The following is a 15,275-nucleotide window of genomic DNA, read 5'->3' as shown; positions in this document are numbered from 1 at the left end:
TTTGAAATTTTGGGGCATTACAGGTTTCCCTGGTTTCATTATCACTTAAGTCATTCTGATTTGACTCATCATAACTAGTATCATCACTTTCAGTTAACAGTTCAAATAAAAAAGAATAATCTACGTTTTCGTCATTAGATTCAAGGTTTTCGAAACCACTAAGATTTTCCAAAAAAACTTACATTTCTGAAAACATATAGCATTCGATTGTTTTCTGCATTCCTATTTCCCTTCTGCATTTGACGCATAATAGCATTCTATGTTTTCTTGCATTGTTTGCATTCCACCTACATCTCATTGAATTCCTGCATCGCCTGTGTATGGTCTCCTGTATGCTTCGTTTCCTATCCATCCACAATAGTGTATTCCACTTGCGGTGCAATGAGGTACTCTGTAACACATTTATGTTCTTCACCTTATATGCATCGCACAGCCTCATACAACATCTTCCATACTTCTTGAGATTTCACTAGCCTTCCATTACAGCTTGGCATCTCATTACAATCTTTTAACAGCATTTTGTTTTATCTATATCATCGATTTTTTTTTTTATCAAGTACCCCACCACAGCATTTTAATATAACATTTCATGTTGCCATGTATTTGCTTGTTCGTCAGCATTCCATCGGATCTGTAATATCATGTGTGCAGTGCATCCTTTTTTTTTTTCATTTCGGATCTGCTACGTTCACTGTGTTTGATTCAGCATGTACATTTCCCTTCATTTTCTTCATTCCCCATTGCATCCTCTTCTCTTGTATTTTCTGTAATCTTTGTGCCAGCAATTGTGGGGAACAAGTTGAATACCCCTGCTCCCAATTGTTTTGATTAGCTGTATATTACATTTTGTTCTGTACACCTGTATACATTCGTTTTCTCAAGTTGTTAAGTCCACATACATCTGGTGATATTGGCTTTATTAACATTGGAGAGAAGCAAAACAGCTGCTGGAGCATTTTGGTGATGGTGGTGACCATGGTCATTGCATTTGGTCGCCTTTTAAAGGGGGACATAAATCACTACGGGGAAATAAATTTTTTGCAACAGATCACTAAACATGAAGGGCATTGTTGCAGTGGGATTTGACATGGATTATACTTTGACACAGTATAAGCCTGAAACGTTTGAAACCTTTGCTTATAATGGCACAGTCAGGAAGCTGGTTTGTGACTTGGGATGCCCTCCAGATCTATTGGAGTGGTCCTTTGATTGGAAGTATATGGTCGGGGGCCTAGTTCTTGATAAGAAGAGAAGCAACATCTTTGAAGATGGATCACCACAAATATGTCAAAGTTGCTTATCATGGCTTCAATGAGATGTCCAAAGAAGATAAAATTGCAACCTATGGAAATACCTTGATACGGGATTCATTTGATGAGCCTGACTATGCTCTTATTGATACTCTTTTTTTTTTTCTTTAGGCTGAAGCCTCTATATAACTGTTTAGTTATACACTGCCGGTCCCAAGCCCGGATAAAGGAGGAGGGTTGCGGTAGGCCAGTGACAGCCAACATAAAAACTTAGTCACACCCTATGAATATGAACCAATATGAGAATTTCGTTGGGGCGTTTCCTACTGAGTGACGCGCTGTACTCTATAGGCCCGGAGGCAGTAATAAATGTGCAAGGGTTGCTAGGTCGTCGCCCAGAAGCGACGCATCACACCGGCGCTCGGGTGTGGTGTCAAATGGGCAAGGGTTCCCTCACTTTGTTGGACGGGTGGGGGTAAAGAAGATAGTTCAAGACCATAAAATTAGGTTAGCCACTTGGAACATAGGGTCTTTAACTGGTAAGTTGGTAGAGTTAGTAGATGTTATGTGTACGAGAAAGATTGATATTTTATGTCTACAAGCGATCAAATGGGTAAGTGAGAAAGCAAAAGTGATAGAACCTTGGGGATATAAGATTTGGTATACAAGAATAAATAGGAATAGGAATAGAGTAGGGATTGTTATTAGTCGTGAGTTTATAGATAATGTAGTTGAGGTCCGTAGGAAGGGTGATAGGATTTTACTTATTAAATTAGTATTAGGTACGAATATTATTAATATTATTAGTTTTTATGTACCTCAAGTAAGTTCAGATGATTTCATTAAGCATCAATTTTGGGAAGATTTAGATGTAGTACAAGGGATATCTTATGGAGAAAAGCTTTTCATCGGCGGTGACCTTAATGGACATGTAGGCATTAGTAGGGATGGATTTGAGAGTATCCATGGAGGCTATGGTATAGGAGAAAGAAACGAAAGTGGAGAAAGGATTTTAGATTTTGGTTTGTCCTATAATATGATCTTAGCAAACACTTGGTTTAGGAAGAGGGAGTCTCACCTAGTAACATTTAAAAGTGGGGTTAATACGAGTCAGATAGATTTTTTTCTACTTAGAAAGAGAGATAGGGGTTGTTGCATCGATTGTAAGGTTATACAGGGAGAAAGTGTAGCTACACAACATAGAGTCTTAATTTTAGATCTTAGAATTACAAAATGTCGCAAAAGGGATAGACATAAGATAGATCCTATAATTAAGTGGTGGGCACTGAAAGGAGCTAAACAAGGAATGTTTGTAGAGCAGGTTGTTAAGGAAGCTGATTGGTGTCTCGAGGAGGATTCAGAATTAATGTGGAATAAGATAGTGGGTGGCATGAGAAAGGTGGCTAAGGTGGTATTAGGTGAGTCTAAAGGCGGTGCACCGCTAGGTAAGGATACATCATGGTGGAACGAAGATGTCAAATTAGCTATTAAGGTTAAAAGAGAGTGTTATAGAAATCTAAGAGTCGTGATAATAAGAATTTGGAGAAGTATATGATAGCAAAGAAGAAAGCTAAAAAAGTAGATCGAAACGCGAGGGATAAAGTATATAAGGAGGTTTATGACAAGTTGGATACCAAAGAGGGCGAGAAGGATATTTATAGGCTTGCAAAGATGAGAGATAGGAAATCGAGGGATTTGGGTATAGTTAGATGTATCAAAGATGAAACGCAAAGGGTTTTAGTCAAAGATGAGGAGATTAAGGAGAGATGAAAAGATTATTTTGATAAGCTTTTTAATGAAAGTCATGCTCAGGATCTTGGAGACTTCTCCGTTCCTTTTCATGAGATGAATCGTGACTTCATGCGCAAGATTCAAAAGAAAGAAATTGCAGAGGCTTTGAAGAAAATGAAATCAATAAGGGCAGTTGGCCCAGATGGTATATCTATCGAGACATGGAAATGCTTGAGAGAGAAAGGTTTAGAATGGTTGACAAATCTTTTTAACAAGATTTGACAGACAAATAAGATGCCTAATGAGTGGAGGAAGAGTAGTTTGGTGCCTCTATATAAGAATAAGGGTGATATACAAGATTGCACAAACTATCGTGGTATAAAACTCATGAGTCATACTATGAAACTTTGGGAGAGGGTGATTGAGTCTAGGTTGAGGAAGGTTGTCATGATATCGGAGAATCAATTTGGTTTTATGCCTGGAAGATCAACTATGGAAGCTATACATCTTCTTAGACAACTTATCAAGAGATATAGAGAGAGGAACAAAGATTTGCATATGGTTTTTATTGATTTGGAGAAGGCATACGATAGAGTACCTAGGGATGTTCTCTGGTGGACAATGATGAAGAAAGATGTTTCTCTTAAGTACATTAGTATAATTAAAGATATGTACGAAGGAGTAGTAACCAATGTCTGCACTTGTAGAGGGGTGACAACCAATTTTCCTATAACGGTTGGGTTACATCAAGGATCTGCATTAAGCTCTTTCCTATTTGCTATAGTGATGGATGAGCTTACGAGATCAATTCAAGTAAATGTGTCTAGAGCTGGGCATTAAGCTCTTTCCTATGTTGTATGTTGTTTGCTAATGATATTATTTTGATTGATGAGTCTAGAGCTGGGGTTAATGCTAAGTTAGAATTATGGAGACTGACACTGGAAGCAAGAGGTTTTAAGTTTGAGTAGGAGTAAGACAGAATATATGGAATGTCGGTTTAGTAAGCAACGAAGTAACGATGGGAGTGTAGTGAAGCTTGGTGAGCAAGAAATACCGGTGGATGACTGTTTCAAATATTTGGGATTTATCATTCAAAAGTATGGAGAAATTGATGGAGATGTAAACCATATGATAAAGGTTGGGTGAATGAAATGGAAAAGTGCAACTGGAGTGTTGTGCGATCGTAGAATGCCATTGCGGTTGAAGAGAAAGTTTTATAGGACAACGATTAAGCCCGCTTTACTATATGGTACGGAATGTTGGGCTGCCAAGAGACATCATATTCAAAAAATAAGTGTAGCTGAGATGCGTATGCTTAGATGGATGTGTGGAAATACAATAAAAGATAAGATTCAAAACGAGGAGATACGTAAGAAGGTAGGCGTTGCATCCATTGAAAATAAGATGAGAGAGAATCGTTTACGGTGGTTTGGACATATTCGGCGAAGGCCTAATGATGCTCCAGTTAGAAGGATGGAGAAATGGAAAAATATATTAGTTAAAAGAGGTCGGGGTAGGCCTAAGAAGACTTGGATGAAGATGATAGGAAAGGATATGAATGCTTTGAACCTCATCGAGGACATGGCATTGGATAGAAATGATTGGAAGAGAAGGATTCATGTGGAAGACCCAAAATGATTTTCTTTTTTGGTTCATATCGTCGACCCCAATTGTTTTGGGATGAAGGCGTAGTTGTTGTTGTAGTCTGAAGCCTACTCATTTGCACAACTTGTTGATTTCAAGGATAGTTATCCTGGAAAAAATTCCTATGGTGCTGATTACTGCAGAATGTATAAAGATGTTTGAGCCGCCGTATCTCTGCATCTCCAGCATTCACAGCAGCTCATGAGCTGCTGTAAGCCTCATAACAACCCATGAGCTGTTGTATCTCTGCATCACAAGCATCCACAGCAGCTCATGAGCTGTTGTAGCCTCATAACAGCCCATGAGTTGCAGTGTCTCCCTATCATGTGCATTTACAGCAGCTCATGAGCTGATGTAGCCTCATAGGAGCTCATGAGCTGCTGTGTCTCCATAACATGTGCATTCACAACAGCTCATGAGCTGTTGTAGCCTCATAGCAGCTCGTGAGCTGCCGTATCTCCATGACATATGCATTCATGGCAGCTCATGAGCTGTTGTATTTTCATTAGCATAGCATCTTCATGTGCATTTCCTCATTAAGTATATGCATTGCCTTAGGCAAATGCATATGCATTTCTCCTTTGGCATTGCATATGCATTCTCACATATATTTTCTCATTAGCATAAACATTGCATATCCATTCTCACATATATATTTTTCCATTATCATAAAGCATTGCATATGCATTCGCATATATATTTTCTCATTAGCATGAGGCATTGCATATGCATTCTCATATATATTTTCCCATTAACACATGCATCTTCATATGCATTTTCTCATGGCATCCTCATGTGCATTTCCTCATTAAGTATATGCATTGCCTTAGGAAAATGCATATGCATTTCTCCATTAGCATTGCATATGCATTCTCACATATATTCTCTCATTAGCATAAACATTGCATATGCATTCTCACATATATATTTTCTCATTAACATAAAGCATTGCATATGCATTCGCATATATATTTTCTCATTAGCATGAGGCATTGCATATGCATTCTCATATATATTTTCCCATTAACACATGCATCTTCATATGCATTTTCTCATTAAATATATGCATTGCCCTTAGGCAAATGCATATGCATATGCATATGCATTTCTCCCTTAGCCTTGCATATACATCTTCATATGCATTTCTCATTTAGCATAAGCATCACACTTAGGTAGATGCATATGCATTTCTCATTTAGCATAAGCATCACACTTAGGTAAATGCATATACATTTCTCATTTATCATAAGCAGTACACTTAGGCAAATGCATATGCACTTCATCCATGCATTAGGCATTGTATCTTCATTAACATATGCATTTCCATTATAGTTTAGGCATGATCATATGCATATTAGCTTTAACAGGATATTTTCAATTTCTTTCCTATATTTTGCATTTCTTTTGCTTGTGTTATCTTATGTTTGCAGGTAAGCTTGAAAGATCATGATTCTCTTTCTTAGAATAAGAAGTTTTAATATTTCAATATTCAATTTCAATTGTAATAATTTTATATTAATGAGAATTTTCATTTTTTCTGTTTAGATTAAAATGTACGAGCATATAGTTCCATTTTAAATTCTCATAATTGCTTGTGGCATTTTCTTTTATTCTATTCTTTAAAAAGCACTATGGGATAACACAAATAGCACGTGCACCATTATAATAAAAGGTAATTAATCCTAAGTAAATGATTCACGTTTATGGCCATAGTCAGAATGTGAACAATACTTAAGATTTTTATCTTTTATGGAATAAAATTTGACCTACACTTTAGGTCTTTTCTAAAAATCATCATATTTTTCAAAAATATATTTTCTTCTTTTATCAGAATCCAGAGTAAAGATTAAATTAAGATATATTTGTGGCCATAGTCATGGATATATTGAAATTTAATCTTACTTTAAATTCTATAAAAGCACAAAAATTAATTTTATTCTTTCTTGGAATTTAAATAAAAATTAAATCAAAATATATTTTTGACCATAGTCATGAATATATTAAAATTTAATCTCATTTCAATTCTATTAAAGAATGAAATATGCTTTTAAAATTCCAATTTTAAACAAATTCTTTCAAGGCATTCATCATTTTGCATCGTTATTTGTCATCTTTTCAAATTATTTTAAGTCATTTTCAAAATTCCAAGTGATTTTGAAATAAATTTTCAAAAATACAGTTTTCTTTTACAAAATTCAAAACCATTTTCAAATTCCATTCATAAATGCAAATTTATCTTTTTATTTCAAAGTTTCACTCAGCTTTAAATCTTATTTCAAATTCCAATTTTTCATCCCTATTTCTGAACTTTATATTTCTAAATTTCATATTTTAACTTTGAATTTTATTTCATATTCAAATGCTAAATTCAAAATTCTTTATTTCTCTTCAAAAATTCCAAAATTTTGAATTTTCATTTTCAAATCCGATTCTAAAATTCTGAAGTTTACATCAATTCTCAATTTAATTCTAAATCAAATGTTTGAAATTTATTTTAAAATCCTATCTTAAATTCTAAACTCAATTTCAAAAATCGATTTCCAATTTCAATTCAAGCTCAATCTCAAATCCTGAATTCCAATTTCAAAATTCAATTTCAAAATTTACTTTTAGATTCCAAATTTTTCAACTTCCAAATTCATTTCTAAAATTCCCATTTTAATGTCAATTTCAAGTCCTTACTTCAATTCCAAGTTTCAATTTCCAAATTCATTCCCCATTTCAAAGTTAAGTTTCAAAATTCAAAATATAAACTCAATCTTTGAAATTTCAAATTTCAAATTTCAAATTCAAAGTTCAAGTTCAATATCAATTCTAAATTCGAATTTGAGATTGAAAAAGGAAATTAAAAATTTGAAGTTTTGAAAGTTGAAACTAAAATCAACTCTACTTTGAAAGTTTGCAATTGAGGATTTGGAAATTGGATTCTGAATTTGAGAACTTTGAAATATGAAATTGACTGAAAATTGAAGTTAAATTGATTTTTAATTGAGAATTTGAACTTAGAAATCAATTTTGAGACCTTGAAATCAGAGTTGAAATTTGAACTAGTTCAATATCAATTCTAAATTCAAGTTCAAATTTCAACTCTGATTTCAAGGTCTCAAAATTGATTTCTAAGTTCAAATTCTCAATTAAAAATCAATTTAACTTCAATTTTCAGTCAATTTCATATTTCAAAGTTCTCAAATTCAGAATCCAATTTCCAAATCCTCAATTGCAAACTTTCAAAGTAGAGTTGATTTTAGTTTCAACTTTCAAAACTTCAAATTTTTAATTTCCTTTTTCAATCTCAAATTCATTTCAAATCTCAAGTTTTTGGATTCAAATTTCAATCTTTTCAAATCAAGTTCAAACTTTTTAAAGAATGTTTTCAAACCTATTTCAAAATCACTCGAAAAATCCAAAATTCTAAAATATTTTCAAAAGCATACATTACGGCACAAGTCTGATTCCATGAGCATTTAGGATTTCAGAATAATCACTTAGACAAATTTAGGCAAAACAAAAAGCATTGATTCGATCCTTGATTTAATTACCCCTGGTAAAGGAGACAGGAACGGTTGAACCTCGTACCGATGAGCGAATCCCATCTCTCCATTTTTCCCGCAAAATTTCAAAATAGAGGCGAGTAAATTTCAAAACATCTTTTTCAAAAGGTCAAGTGAGACCTTGCAAAGAGTTTCTCTTCTCTATTTCTTTTTCCCCTCAAAAGGAAAAAGAAAGGAGAAAAGAGAAAAATTTTGCAACGATCACAACTTCCCATTATCGGGGAAGCACACTTCCTATTGTTGGGAAGCTCTCTTCCCTCAAACGCTTTCGGAAGTGTCGTGTTTTGCGCTTCCGAAGTGCATTTTGGGGAAGTGTGCTTCCTCAAGGCCACTGGCACTTCCACTAACCCTGGTTCAAACTCTGCTTGGTTCTCTGTATTATTGTTTTTGTATCGTCCAAAGTGAATAGAAGAGCAATAGGAACAAGGAGTTTTCTTGTGAACTTTGCAGTGCAAATGCAAGAGGAAACCACAAGGCCAACATGGCTACCTATGGACAAATCTTACATTAAAACTATCCATTAATTGTAGTACTCTCTCAAGCTCAACAAAATTGAGCCTGTCCCTGAAAGCTCTGTTTTCTGTTTGTTTGTGAAATGCACTGCAATATGTTCTTTGGACTCAACTTGTTTGCAAACAGCTCTGTTGATCACTTCTAGTTGTGAACATATTTAAAGATTGTTACATGTGATGGTATCAGGGCTCTAAATCATGTATATGTGCATGCTTAAAAGAGGCGAGTTTGTCACTAATATCACCAAAAAGTACAATTGAACTCCAATGATGTATTATTAGAACAGTAATACCCTTACGCTCTTCTCAAATACTCTATAATGCTTTTATTTTTTTGTGTGCTTAGTCATGGGTTTCGCTGATGTTCTGGTTTTCTATGGCATCGGTGAAAATGCTTAAATGAACTTATTGGTGCCACTCTGAACATGTGCTCCCTCATTGATATTGAGCTCATCTTGCCCTAATGGTGGCTGGCTCTTATGAGCTCTTTGAATTCTTACCCAGCATACCTATTTATCACTTACATATCCAGCTCTGGTTTAAGACATTAAACTGCTTCCAAATGCTTTTTCCAGGTCTATGCTGAACATCTTTTGGAGCCACTTATGATGACAATTCTTTCTTTATCTGGACCTAGAACAACAATCTTGGTAACTACTTACCTTTGTTGCTGAATAGGCCCTCCATTATGTACCTGAGTGAAATAATAATATTCTGATTGTGACAGTTGGGTTATGAACTCCGTTCTACCACAGTGCATGAGAAAATGATGAAAATGTGGAAGAGCATTTTTGAGGTGAAACAAGTCCCAAGAAAAAAGGTTTCTCTCTCTCTCTCTCTCTCTATCTATCTATCTATCTATCTATCTATATATATATATATATATATATATATATATATATATATATATATATAGTAAGGAGTAGGTGCCTACCAAAGTTATGAGCCTACCGCAAGCGAACAAGGATTTTCAGGGTGTTTTTCACAAATCTGACCCTGCTGATGCATTTAGCATGGTTAATTTGCTAGATAATAACACTTGAAATCATGTTTTTTTTTATGAAAAAATGTGAATTTTCAGCTTGACTTTATAAAAATTGTAGATTGTGTTTTTCAGACCTTATAAAATCCTACCCACTATCCAAATCAGATGTCCAAGAGTCCGTTCCTATAAAATCAAGTATATAGAACATATACATGGTCAGATTTGGGAAAAAAACATGAAAAAAAAAATCAGAAGCCCGGTAATCTGGCAGTAGGCAGCTACCCCCTACTCTCTATATATATTTATTTACTTAAATTTATACGTATTTTTGTGAAGCTTTCATTGAATGCCTTAGAGGCACATCATCGAACTAATATCATCTCATGCAGATGGATTGCAAGTATCAACATGCAAGCATTCAACTTTTCATTATGAAGCTAAAATGTCAATCTGGGGGCACAAAAAGTGCAGATAGTTTGCTCATGTCACAGGGCGGAGGATCTTACATTGTAGAGGACAATCATCAAGAGGCTTTGGATGGTGAGAGTGCTAATGAAGAGGCATGTGTTGATCATGGTACCAAGGAGATGGATGAAAAAGTGGCAACTGTGGCAAGTGGTAAGCAATTGGATGAGTGGGAGGTGAGAAGATCCGGAGCATTGGCCGCTAGTCTACTCCAAAATGTAACGATTAAATGAACTCGCAAACTCATGTTATATGATTTGTGGTAATCTATGAATTATGGATATGATCACAATGAGTTTTGATGTGTAACATGACTGCTTTATATCATCAGTCTTCTTGGCAATTGTTACATGTAGCATGAACATCCTATGTGGTTTGAGGGAAGCGTTCAAAACTTGGAAAATATTGGCTGCAGTTGTATGTAAGTTACGAACTCCCTAGTTGGAACTCATACTCATAGGTGCAGACCATATTGACCAAATCTGACCCCATGGATGTATTTAGCATGGTCAAACTGGTAAACTGGTAAGAATCACGTCTTATATTTTTCAACATAAAAATCTGACTTTTGAGGGGTGAAAATTCGGGACATTGTAGACAGGCGATCTTTCAATCCCTGGAAAATCCAAATCACATGTTAGGCAAAATGTGATCCAATGGCCAATTTCTACTAAATCAAACATGTACATCACATCTAGAGGGTCAGATGTGCAAAATAAATAAATAAATAAATTTTTTTCATTTGTAAATTTGGAACCCATGAGTGACCAATAATTTCCTTTAATTTTAACTGTATTGGATGATTGAGAGACGCTGATGGTGCACTTCACATGCCCGCTTTGTTGCGAGGTGCATTGCCATCCATTGGACCTTGGCTAGGTTTAGTTATGCTAACTCTGAGTTTGGTGCCCATGAGGGCGCCACTCATCTGGTAGGAGCGACTTGTGAATGTTAACAAGTTGATGGGTTGTCACAAGTTCAAAACCCATGGGTGTCGTCCCTTGCCAAAAGGTCGAAGCTGGGTGTACTCCCCTGTGGGTAGGCGGACCTTAGACCTTAAGGGTTTTACCAACCAGAGGCCAGCCAAGGTGTGGTCGGTGATGGGGGATTTCCCTTGGATTATCCAAAAAAAAAACTGAGTTTGTTGCCTTGACCTTGACCAACTTACTGCGATCTTGGCTATCTGTGGCCGTTTGGCTCTAACCAACAGGATAAAGCAGCCCAACTGGTCGTTTGACTATGCCAAGTCATGTGTTTGACCTCCTACTTGCCCATTTTGGTCGACACAAAGCTAAGAATAAAAAAAGTTATTTTTTATTTCAAGCTTTTCAAAATTCTAGGGTGAATTTAGGAGCGTGAGATACGTGTATCTCTAGCCCGACCCCTTCCAGCCAGGAATACATGCATCTCTAACTTGGCCCCTTGTCGTAGTGTTAGAAATATTTTTTTTTTGAAAGATGATCATACTATGGGAAAACTGACATGTTTCTCCAAACTTCCCACAATTTCCAAAATCCGCCCCATGACCAAATTCACAAATGCCCATATTTTTTAGGAATATTTTACCCTTCGCACAAGCGAACCTCATGAAGTTTGCATAACCAAATTTGCCAAGCTCCTGCAACTGAAATCTGTGTAACTTTACAAATACCATACGAAATTCATATATATAGTACGACATTTGTGAGATACTGTGTGAATCCCCTTTGAGTAATTGATCATCTAGGAGGTTTGCAAATGTGTAGCAACATTCTCATATTAATGTTTGTCAATGTCCTCGACCTTCACATTCTTATATGAAGATCACAAATATAGTGCTACTTTCACAAATAATGTACGACCTTCGCGAAGAGTGCATGCTAATCTCCCTAAAGGAAATTCTCTTCAATGAGATCTACAAATATGTGTCAACAAGCACTGATTTTTTGTTTGTGAATTTTCATTCATTCACATGTTTGTTGAATCATATATAAAGTCAATTTTTGTTTTTTCAATTGTATCTAAAAAGAACCTTAACCATTTTCCCTCTAGAACTCCTAACCCTTTTTCCTCTCCCCTTGCAGCAATTCAGAAAATGATTGTACCATACGACAAGAATGACATGTTTTCCGAAATGCCCCATAAATTTTAAAATATGCTATATGTCCAAAATCACAAATAGCTAACTTTATTAAGACCTTTTTACCCTTTGCATGTCTAAAACTCATGAAGTTTGAGCGAGTTGCAAACTCCCACTTAAACATCCTTTTAATAACAAGGAGATTCACAAATATGTGGCTATCTGCGCAAATATTTGGCATGTGAACCTGCATAGCTTTGCATGCTTGCCAAATCATATATAAACTCTTTTTTTTTCATTTGTGTTTAGAAAGAATTGTATTTTTCTTGTAGAAGTAGCCATATCTAGTCCCAAAGGTTGTCTTCTTAACATCATTAGCCTTGACATAAAACTTATAGTAGCTTGATCTCAAGTCAATCTTTGAGAACACCCTGGCTGACCTTAGCAGATCAAATAAGTCCTCAATTCTGGGCAAAGGATACTTGTTTTATGCTGAAACCAAAAACCAATATGCATGGGCTGGTTCTCTTGTTTCGTGGCTACTCCTTCGCTTCAATGAAGACCGTTTCCATAGGGAAGAGGGTCTCGACCAGAGATGAAAAGAGGAAAATCAAGGGAGGAAGAAAGATAATTAGAGAGAAATTAATGAAAAGAGAGAGTTAGAGAGAAAATTATAAGAGAGAACTGTGTGAGAGGTCTCCTTTTATGGAGCCTCTTTCTTGGTTTCTTATTTTCAATAGGAACACCCCCCCCTTTCCACCCCTATTAGATTTAGATTAGGTTAATTTTTTAGATTTTATTAATATAAAAATGACTTGAGAGGTGGAGAGAAAGTCAAATATACCATACCTACATGGCATACCCCCTTCCTTACCTTAATTTTCCTCTATTACGTGAGAGGGAGAAGGTTTTCTAGAGCTAGTCTTTTTATTTGCCTAAACTAAGTTTGTCTATCATAACATGTCTACCTCAACTTAGGTACCTTTAGTTAATTAAGATCTACTAATTATCCTAGATAATTAGGACTCTATTTAACTTAACTAATTAAATTTGTCTTCTTAATTAAATAGTTTAATTTTGAAGTTCATATAAGGAGACTAATTACTTTATTTTATTATCCTTGTTGAAATTTCAGCCACATAAGGAAGGCCCACTATGGTGGGATGTCCCACCCTCGGAATGCTCTTGCTACTAAAATTTAGAAAATCTCTTTTATGATTAAGAGGCAAGTTTTATTTACTAAACTCTCAAAATTTATTTGAGTTTGGCTTAAGATAATTTTCATAACAAAGTTTCCAGATTTCAAATATTTTTCTTTCTTTCTTTAAAATGTAGGGGATCCATTTGGTTGGGCCCACATAGGGGGACGTCCAGCCCATTGGACTCCTATAATTTATTAATTGTGATTTATACTTTATTTTCATTCCATAACATTTTCAAATTTTAATTTCTAAATGGACTTTCAATGTGGATTTCAAATCCAATCAAGATCCAAATTTATTTAAGAAATTCCAAATTAGATCCATATCCAAACAACAAATCCAAATTCACATGAAATTGTACTTGAATTAAATTAAATACTAAGTATATTTTAACTCTAATTAACTTCAATTTTAAAAATTCAATTTTGAACTAATTTAATCAAGTCTCTATTTAACATGTGAATTTACTTCAAGTTAACATTAATTGCACTTCTAATTTTTTTTATCTAATTTAATCTGAAAAACTTATATTTTTATTATTTAATAAATTTCAAAAAATCACAGGTGTTACATCCTTCGCTCCTTAAAGAAATTCGTTCTTCGAAATTTAATTAGAGTTACTTATTGAATAGATTATATTTATTTTTTAAAAAATTATCAAAAAATTTTAGGTGTTAAATGAAATGTTTGGGCATCATTTACCCTATTTCAGACCTCAAATACTATCTATATACATACATATGTAACTAAAATCAAGTTGGTTATGAGGAACCATATCTTATATGTGAGAACTTAGAAAAAATATTGAAATACAACTTGGAATACATGTAGAAGCAACCGTCGCAAGTTCCCCCCCCCCCCCCCCCCCCACACACACACACACACACACACACACACACACACACACACACCAGGTGTCACCCAAGGAGGAGAAGGAGGGATGAGAGGGTTGGGTAACAGCCTCATATGAGCCCTTCTTTGCAAAATTTTACTTACCCCCCTCTTTTTTCTTATTTTTCTTAAAAAGCCCTATCTTTTTCCTATTTTACCTTTTGCCTTTTTTTATTTACTAAGATATCCATTGCCCTTTTTCCGTATTAACCCTGACCATTTTCATTATTTATTAATGTGTCCTTGGGTTGGATTGATTTGGATTAAGATCCAGATCCAATAATGGATCCAACTCAAATTTTATTTGGACCAAATTTCTTGAGTTTGGATCGCGCCATGAATCCAGTGGACCCCTAATATTGTATTTTTTATTAATTTTATTATAAAATAAATTAAGGGTATTACATCATAAAGGCACCACTTTACTTACAAAATGAAGTTTCATTCATAGTTAGTCCTATATCGCATTATTTATAAAAATGTAAGAAATGTCATCAGCAATACTTACATATACCCTGGTCAGCCTACGCAATGATGTAATGCATTGGACACGTCCCATGTCAGGACCCTTTGCTCTTTGACCAGTCACTTCTTCGTTGTGTGACCGACTCCATATTCCAACACTTGAAAATTCATGAAGACAGTTATACATCTAGGGCCTTACAATGGATATGTGCTCTCATATCCAAACATGCAAGGATTAATAAAAGGACCAACAAGAATTAATACACAATATAGTGCATCAACAATGTTAAATAATGTTTGAGTAAATCAAAAGTTTAGATACGATGAAAGAATAAATACCTCCAATAACACCAACATCCTGACCATGTTTTTTCTTTTACTCCTCGCACTACTCAAACTTACATACAGGTGTGCAAGTGAGGTTGCTCCCCATGCATATTGATCGACGTAATTTCAGTCTTACAACAGTTCAATGTACGATGCATGAATCGACTTTGCACCAATGTTGATAAATAAGCAT

The 15,275-nt window shown here is 35.0% G+C and overlaps 1 protein-coding gene across 5 annotated transcripts in view; it reads left to right on the top strand.

Annotated features, from left to right (window-relative positions):
* Nucleotides 1-10,465, top strand: part of LOC149822441 (S-adenosyl-L-methionine-dependent methyltransferases superfamily protein) — a 147,236-nt gene extending 136,771 nt beyond the window's left edge. For 2 of the 5 annotated variants that reach the window (XM_089981488.1, XM_089981490.1), the window contains 3 exons: nucleotides 9,264-9,338; nucleotides 9,416-9,508; nucleotides 10,063-10,465. In XM_089981488.1, the coding sequence (XP_089837614.1) occupies nucleotides 9,264-9,338; nucleotides 9,416-9,508; nucleotides 10,063-10,371 (477 nt within the window). In that variant the 3' untranslated portion in view covers nucleotides 10,372-10,465. The remainder of the gene's footprint in view (nucleotides 1-9,263; nucleotides 9,339-9,415; nucleotides 9,509-10,062) is intronic. The other 3 variants (XM_089981489.1, XM_089981491.1, XM_089981492.1) reach the window with 3 other exon arrangements.
* Nucleotides 10,466-15,275: the final 4,810 nt, after the last annotated feature.

Source organism: Nuphar pumila, chromosome 11, assembly GCF_984573655.1.
Source record: "Nuphar pumila chromosome 11, dmNupPumi1.hap1.1, whole genome shotgun sequence".
NCBI classification, from domain to species: domain Eukaryota; kingdom Viridiplantae; phylum Streptophyta; class Magnoliopsida; order Nymphaeales; family Nymphaeaceae; genus Nuphar; species Nuphar pumila.
Note: the sequence above shows the minus strand (reverse complement) of the source record. Positions and strands in the feature narration are given on the sequence as shown.